General features: G+C 46.0%; 1 protein-coding gene across 1 annotated transcript; it reads right to left on the bottom strand.

Annotated features, from left to right (window-relative positions):
* Positions 1-324: 324 nt before the first annotated feature.
* LOC131680725 (uncharacterized) lies at positions 325-6,504 on the bottom strand. The gene has a single exon (XM_058961432.1). The coding sequence runs from the start codon at positions 6,502-6,504 to the stop codon at positions 325-327; it is 6,180 nt and encodes a 2,059-aa protein (XP_058817415.1).
* Between the last annotated feature and the right edge of the window lie 1,701 nt (positions 6,505-8,205).

Here is an 8,205-nt window from a genome sequence, read left to right as displayed (position 1 = left end):
CACGAGCTGCCTATATGCAGCAACCAGCCACCTGTCCGTACTATTGTTCTTCAGTACTTAGCTATTATTTCAATTTAGGTTAAGATTTAGTTTTAATTAGTATTACAATAAATTTAAGTTAAGTTTAAGATTCTTCAAGTATTTTCTCACCTAGATATTTTAATTAGATTTAAGTTTCAATATATTCAATAGGAAACCTTAGATTTCAATTACTTAACAGAATATACGATGGGACGCCTAGCTATCACTGCGCACGTTATCAATCTGTTCTCTTTTTCCTCTCTGTCACTTGCGCTCGATCGATATAAGCTAGGTAGGTCACCTTCACCATCGCTGACGATCCCTCGGCTGGTGCACCCTCAGTACACTATCGGTGTCACTCAATGAACGGGGCAAATGGGGCTCGTTGGTCGATGTGGCGTAATCAACACTCCCCCCCGTAATTCGTTGTAGATTCTTCCGCGACGCATTACTACGAACGCCTACATCAAGTACTGCGAGCTTCACTGTTGGTCTCTCGTAAATTCCGCCGCTAACAGTTTGCACCGTTGCAGATCGTACCTGTCCATCCGAGGCAACCTTTGTTGCTATGACTCTTCCCTTTGGCCAATAGTTTCGTGGGAACTTTGGATCGGCTACGATTACAATATCGTTAACTTCGATGGGCTTCATCGCCACGAACCATTTGGATCTTCTCGTGATGGTCGGAAGGTAATCTCGGAGCCACTGTTTCCAGAAACTGTTGGCAAGGATTTGAGAAGTTTCGTAGTTGTTTTTCAAGGCCCGAGAGCTGTCGTCGAAAGTGATTAGTGGTTTCAACCCGTTGGAGGATTGCAGGAGAAAATGGTTAGGGGTTAGTACCGGAGAGAGGTCGCCATCAACGGGAATATTGGTCAACGGTCGAGAGTTGACTATGTTCTCCACCTCATTCAGTGCGTTCTCGAGTACCTCGGCGGTTACTATCCTTGACGCTATAACCTTACTCAAGTTCTGCTTCACGGTCCTGATCAAGCGCTCCCACGCCCCACCCATGTGTGGTGCCGAAGGTGGATTGAATCTCCACTCGGTGTGCCTTGATGTGAACTCGGTCACTAATTTGTCCTGATCTATGTTCCGAATCGCCTCTTCGAGAACCTTTTCAGCGCCTTTAAAGTTGGTGCCTCTGTCACTATATATTACCGAAGGTGTTCCCCTTCGGCTGAAGATATTTCTCAAAGCCATAATGCACGAGTCCGTCGATAGTGAGTATGCGACCTGCAGATGGATGGCTCTAGTAGTGAGACAGGTAGCTAGAACACCCCATCGCTTCTCAGTGCGACGACCGATTGATACCGTCATCGGCCCAAAATAATCCAAACCTGTGTGAGTAAATGGACGAGTATAGGCAGCCAGCCGTGCTTCTGGTAAGTCAGCCATCATTGGAGGACAGGGTGTTGCGCTGTCGTTATTGCACTGCTGACATTCCCTACGCACTCTCCTGTAGACAACTTTCAATCGTGGGATATAGAAGTGCTGACGTAGTTCATTTACCACGGTTTCGTGATTTTGGTGATGGAACTGCCAATGAAAGTGCGCCACAACGAGTTTTGTTATGGTGTGTTCGTGGGGAAGAATTACTGGGTTGGAGGCATCTACATCGATGTACTTGCATCCCCCTGTCCGGCCTTGAACTCGAAGCAGATTCTGATTGTCCAGTGTAGGACAGACACGGTAGATTGAGCTGCTCTTCGGTATTCGCTTCTTCTCTGCGGAGAAGGCATTAATCTTCAGGATTGCCACCTCGTCCGCGAACACGTCGCCTTGGGCTATGCGATACAGATAATTTTCGGCTTTGACCAGTTCTTCGTGGGTGAGTGGTCCACTAAGTGGTCGCTCCTTTTTCGCCAATCGTCTCCAGTTGGAAGCTTGCCGAGCGAACACTGCAGTTCGGCGTAATAGCGTCGTCCAGCTTGAGAATTTCTCCAGCGCGATCAACGGTTCTGGTGCAACAATGTGTGTAAGTAGATGAGGACGAAGTTCTTCGTCAGTTGTTCCATACCGCCGCGAAGTTATAGGCCACTCTTCTACTGGTGTCGATAGGAACGAGGATCCCCGAAACCACGGACTTTGCGAGCTGAGATCCGGGAAACCTTTCCATTTAGTACCCAAGTCAGCTACGTTCTGTTTGGTCGATATCCAATGCCATTCATATACTTCCGTGCTCTCCAGAATTTCACTGACTCGAACGGCAACATATTGGCTGTATCTTCTATGGTCAGAGATCAGCCAGCAGCACACGTCCCTGGCGTCAGTGTGGAAGAACCGCTGATTCACCTTAAAGCTCAGGGCAGTTTGGACGGCATTCGTTAGTCGCACTCCGAGGACAGCTGCTTGAAGTTCGGCTCGAGGAATGGACAAGAAGCGAAGTGGAGCCACTCTCGTCTTGGCGGCCACAAGCGCACATTCTATATTAGCTCCTTGTCGGAATCGCAGATAAACCGCGGCTGCAAACCCATTCTCACTTGCGTCGACGAATGTGTGTATTTGTACCTCGGCGTTAACTGAGATCTGGATCCGAAAGCATCTTGGAATTTCAACTTCTTCTACCTTGGGAAGGACTTTCAGCCATAGCAGCCACTTTTCGAACTCATTCTCTTCGATTTTATCGTTCCAGCCAATTCCAGAGCGCCATATATCCTGCAGCAAGACCTTGAGGTACATCAGGAAATGTGCGATAAATCCGCATGGATCGTACATCAGCATCAGCATTCGAAGAGCTTCTCTCTTGGTTGGTCGCCGTTGACCAGATAGGAGATCTTCCTGGCACTTCGAGGAGAGCTTAAAGGTAATGCAGTCTTTCTCTGTGTCCCACCACATTCCAAGAATTTTCTCCGTGGGAAGGCCATCATTGACGTTTAAGTTTTTATTGGTCACTGGTTTTTCATTCAGCGATAGCAGCACCGTCGATGAATTCGACAGCCAATTTCTCATTTCGAAGCCGCCTTCCTGGTGAATCATCTTGATGTCGTGTACGAGCGAAATCGCTTCCTCTTCCGTCTCGACGCTGATGAGCATATCGTCGACGTAATGCTGCTTGACTATCGCATGAACTGCGGCCGGAAACTCGTTTTCGTACAGTTTGGCATGCTTGTTTTTTACATACTGGGCCGTGCTTGGTGAGCAGCAGGCCCCGAACGTCATCACCTGCATGATGTAGACATTAGGTCCGCCTGTGCTCTCCTCGCGTCCCCAGAAAAACCGTTGACAATGCTGGTCCTCTTCTCGCATCAGTACTTGATGGTACATCTCCCTCAGGTCTCCGCAAACTGCTATCCGGTGTTCTCTAAATTTTATTAGCACGCTTAGCAGAGACGCTAGGAAATCGGGTCCCTTAAGAAGGACGGAGTTGAGCGAAACATCGTAAGCTTTCGCGGCGGCGTCCCATACCAACCTCGTCTTTGCAGGTTTGTTCGGGTTAACAACGGGAAATACCGGAAGATACCAGACCCTGGGATGCTGGATCGTGAGCTCGGCATCGGTAAGCTTCCGTATGTATCCTTTGCAGATGTAATCCGCGATCTTCGTGTTCAAAACTTCTGCCAGATGCGGATCATTCTGCAGCCGATGTTCCAGGCACTCCCAGCGCTTTAGTGCCATTGCTTTATTGTTCGGAAGGCGTACACCGTCGTATTTCCAAAGAAGGCCTGATTCATATTTATCCCCTTTCCGATGCGTTAGTGTGTCCAGCATTTGTAGTGCCCGTTCATCTTCTGTGGACATGAGCACCTTTCCCGATTTGACCACGCCCATACTGTCAAGGGAAAAATATTCCTTCATGGCCTTATGTAGATAATCTCCGTTTTCTTGGTTACATGAGCAAATATCTAGCATATGATTGTTGACGACACCGGTGCTGGACGAACTATGTGCGACATATCCGTAAACGCACCATCCTAAGCAAGTCTTGACCGCAACTGGTTCCTTTGTTTTACCTTCACGACTCTTCGTTACGTGGCCAAGCTTGGCGTGGTCGACACCGATTAGTATGCGTGGAGCAGTGTCACTATACGACTCGATGGGAAGTCCTTCGAGGTGCCGGAACCGTTTCTGCAATTCCGAAATAATCATCGTTTGTGGTCGCAGTTCTAGCTTGTTCACGGTACGCGCATCCGACAATGCATGTCTCATCGATTTGTTCGATGTGCCAGAAATCTGCAGACTGACCTTTTGGGACTTGCACTCCACTCTTTTCGTGCCACCAGTCCATTTTAGACACAAAGGTGCTATCTGTCCAGAAACTCCTAATTCATCTGCCAGTCCTTGCTCCAGAAGGGTCAGCTCAGAACCATCGTCGAGAAATGCGTATGTATGTAATTCTTTCGACGGCCCGTATAGAACAACAGGAACAAACCGGAGAAGTACTCCACTGGTTTTAGTTTGATGGACATTGACACTGCTCTCGAGTTTCCCGCCGGGGATTAAAGAAGTGGATGGACCAGAAGTTATTGTTTCCGACTCGGACTTTTTGCTACCGTGAAGAAGGGGATGATGAAGGTATGTACATCCGTTGATTCCGCATGTCCTTTTCAGTTTACAGGGACTATTATGCCGTTGAAGGCATTTTCGGCAGAGTTTGAGTTCCTTGATCGTAGCCCATCTAGAGTCGTAGCTGAATTCTGAAAACCGTTCACACTTGGCTACCGAAGAGCAGGTTCCCTTACATACTCTGCACGATTGCGAGAAATCCTTTTTGTCCCTGGTTGGGTTATACGGTTGCTTCTTATCCGTCTCGATATGCACGTTAAGCACGTTCTCCCTTCTGCTGCGGACCTTTGATTCGTCTTTCGGTCCGTTGTTCTGCGTTCCCATCACTGCGCTGGCATCTTCCGCCATCACGTACAACCAAGTGCTAAACTCTAGCAATGTCGGTACCGGATTTCCCCTAGTCGATCTTGCCCATTCCAACTTAAGTCCGGGCGGTAGACGTTCTACCAGCTCGTATCGCAGAGAAGAGCTGTACATGTAGTCACTTATCTCGCACGCTTGTATTGTGGCGCAGAGATTCTTCACCGAAAGTGCGAAATCGACAAGAGTTTCTAACTTTTCGACCCTAGGAGCTGGCAAATCTCTCACCTTCTGGATGACCGCTTGAATGATCGCTTCAGGCTTGCCATATAACATTTTGAGCGTTGACATCACGCTCGCCACATTGCACGGGTGCAGCAATTCGCACCTTACCCTATTCAGCGCCTCACCTTTCAAACATTTCCGCAATCGAAGCATATTTTCTTCGTTTGAAAAACCGCACATTTGCGTTGAAGAGTTGAACATGGCCAGAAACAATGGCCACTCTTCGGCTCGTCCGCTGAACTCTGGCAAATCCTTGGGAACGGCGTGACGTGCAGCCAATTGACTTCTATTCAGAAGATACATGGTATCGTCGCCATTATTTTCCGTGGGTTCAAGTCGATAACGTGGAGGATTTGGCGTTGAACCCTGCTCAGGAACAAAGTTGTCGACGCCACTCACCCTTCGGGTTAGAATACTAGGTTGTGTCCATTGCAAGTTGTGAGGAACTGGGCGAGGGGGATGCACCCCAATTTGTTGTATTGGACGTCCTCCAGGGTTTGACAGTGGAACGTGGAGGGGAACTTGTGACGTTCTTTCTCGATTGTAACCGATTGGTGGTTGCCCTTGACCGTAAGCGATGTGCTCTACAGGCTGCGAACTTATCGGCTGCTGTTCATTAGTCAATGTGGGCTGAAAATGGGCCTCACCTCTATCACCAATACGGTCCGTACCCTCTATCCACTCCTCTATTTGCGATACTTTGTCGACTATTGACCCAACTTCATCCTCCTCACTATCGCTTCTGTATTTGTCGAGTATGGCGAATTTCATGTCCAGAAACCTCTGCTCCAAGGCTTTAGTCTCTTCCAGTTTGCGTAGCTGCAACTTCATCTCACGCCTTGATCGACTTCTGCTGGTACAGGTGCTCGACCTTGTTAGGGTATTGTTAGATCGCACAGATATTATATCCTCAGATGGTTCAGGTTCGTGTGTCGATTGTTGCTGTGAAGAACAGATATTGTCCGGATGGAGAGGATTGGTACTGTTACTAGTTCCACAAGACGGGCAACTCCAGTCTGTCTCTGAGACTGCTTCAGTAACATTTGCGCACGTGAAATGGTACCAGTTGTCGCATGAGTCACATTGGACCATTCTGCTATTATCCCGTTCATCGCACAGGGAGCAGTGATTATTTCGTGTGGACCGGCGAACTTTGTTTATCAAGTTGGCACCCGCGGCGCCTTGCTGGCTTCCTGATCCCGTGTTAAGTACAGGAACATTCATAGTAGTGTTGAAAGAGAGTCCAAGTACTCGTTCAGGTTGCGTGTTGATGGCTGCTGCATCGGTGTTAACAGCAACGGCATTAGCAATGGCGGCGGTACCCCTTGTCTGAATCGTCAGCTTAGCGGTTTTTACTTTTTTATTGGATTTTGTATTGGACTGTTTGCCCGGCATCTTCTCAGTTCCAATAAGCGAATTTTATAATGTTACGCACGCTGCAGCGACAAGAAATAATCCAATTTTATCAATCCTCAATAAATGTTTATTTAGATTATAAAATTCCTAGGAAATAAGTAAGTAGATGTAAGTTGTAGATTTAAGATTGTAAACGAATTGTGCTTACGCTTAGTATTTCTCTTTGTCGTACAACGCTCCGTATAACCTTTACATATAATCACGCGTTGCAACTGTTAAAGTTCGCGGAATCTAGTAGTAAATATGCTTAGGTGAGATGGCTATGGCTACAGTTATAATAACTCACCTAATAGTTGCTCTCGCAAGTGTTCTTACACAGCGCAATACGGAGTTTCAAGCTATATTGATTCCTAAATTATGCACGAGCTGCCTATATGCAGCAACCAGCCACCTGTCCGTACTATTGTTCTTCAGTACTTAGCTATTATTTCAATTTAGGTTAAGATTTAGTTTTAATTAGTATTACAATAAATTTAAGTTAAGTTTAAGATTCTTCAAGTATTTTCTCACCTAGATATTTTAATTAGATTTAAGTTTCAATATATTCAATAGGAAACCTTAGATTTCAATTACTTAACAGAATATACGATGGGACGCCTAGCTATCACTGCGCACGTTATCAATCTGTTCTCTTTTTCCTCTCTGTCACTTGCGCTCGATCGATATAAGCTAGGTAGGTCACCTTCACCATCGCTGACGATCCCTCGGCTGGTGCACCCTCAGTACACTATCGGTGTCACTCAATGAACGGGGCAAATGGGGCTCGTTGGTCGATGTGGCGTAATCAACAGGTTGGATAAACGCAATGCTTAGTAATTGCATACTTTGCTCGTCACTGCGACAGGCTGAGATACGGAAGTTGAGTATTTGCGGTTGTCCTCAGGGCGGCGCGCCATATACATATTTCGGAATCATTTCGGAACGGTCACATAGTATACATTCTATGTGAAAATACCTCTACTTTTCGAATATCATGGTCTCGTTCTGCGCCTAGGTGCGCAAAAAGTTTTAAGCAGATTTTGAAGCTTTGTTGCTGATATGGAGACGCATGGTGTTTTGTGTAAAATAGTTAGACAATCTACAGTAAACCAACACGTTCAACAATGGTTTTTAAGTAGTGTTCTTCATTTTTACATTTCTTACAAAAGAAATGTATAGGATTCGCTCAAACTTTGACAACTTTTTCCGAGGCCCGGAGGGCCGAGTCTCATATACCAATCGACTCAGCTCGACAAATTGAGACAATGTCTGTATGTGTGTGTGTGTGTGTGTATGTGTGTATGTATGTATGTACAAAATGTCATGTAATTATCTCAGCAATAGCTGAGCCGATCTTAATAAAATTAGTTTCAAATGAAAGGCCTAACGTTGCCATTTGACACTATTATTTTTGATTTTCGATATGTTGTTTACTTTCTGAGATATGGGCGATTTTGTCAAAACACGGCAGGTTTTTTGCAAATAACTTTCGAAAAATACATTATTATCCCACAAACTGCACATAAATAGAAAGCTTGTAAAAATACCTTTCTAACAAGCTGTAGATTGTTCGAATCCGTGCACGAGCGGCGGAGATATTAGACATTTTGTATTTTTAGTCCTCGCTTACCAATTTCCACTAATTAAAAATGAGATTGTTTCATACAGAGTATTGCTTTACTGGTGTTTTAGGGGCAAAAC

Source organism: Topomyia yanbarensis, chromosome 2 (genome assembly GCF_030247195.1).
Source record: "Topomyia yanbarensis strain Yona2022 chromosome 2, ASM3024719v1, whole genome shotgun sequence".
Taxonomy (NCBI): Eukaryota; Metazoa; Arthropoda; class Insecta; order Diptera; family Culicidae; genus Topomyia; species Topomyia yanbarensis.
This window is presented reverse-complemented; position numbering and strand designations above follow the sequence as displayed.

What these genes read in the sequence shown, in the direction of transcription:
- LOC131680725 (XM_058961432.1), bottom strand. Translation starts at nt 6,504, where the DNA reads ATGCCGGGCAAACAGTCCAATACAAAATCCAATAAAAAAGTAAAAACC.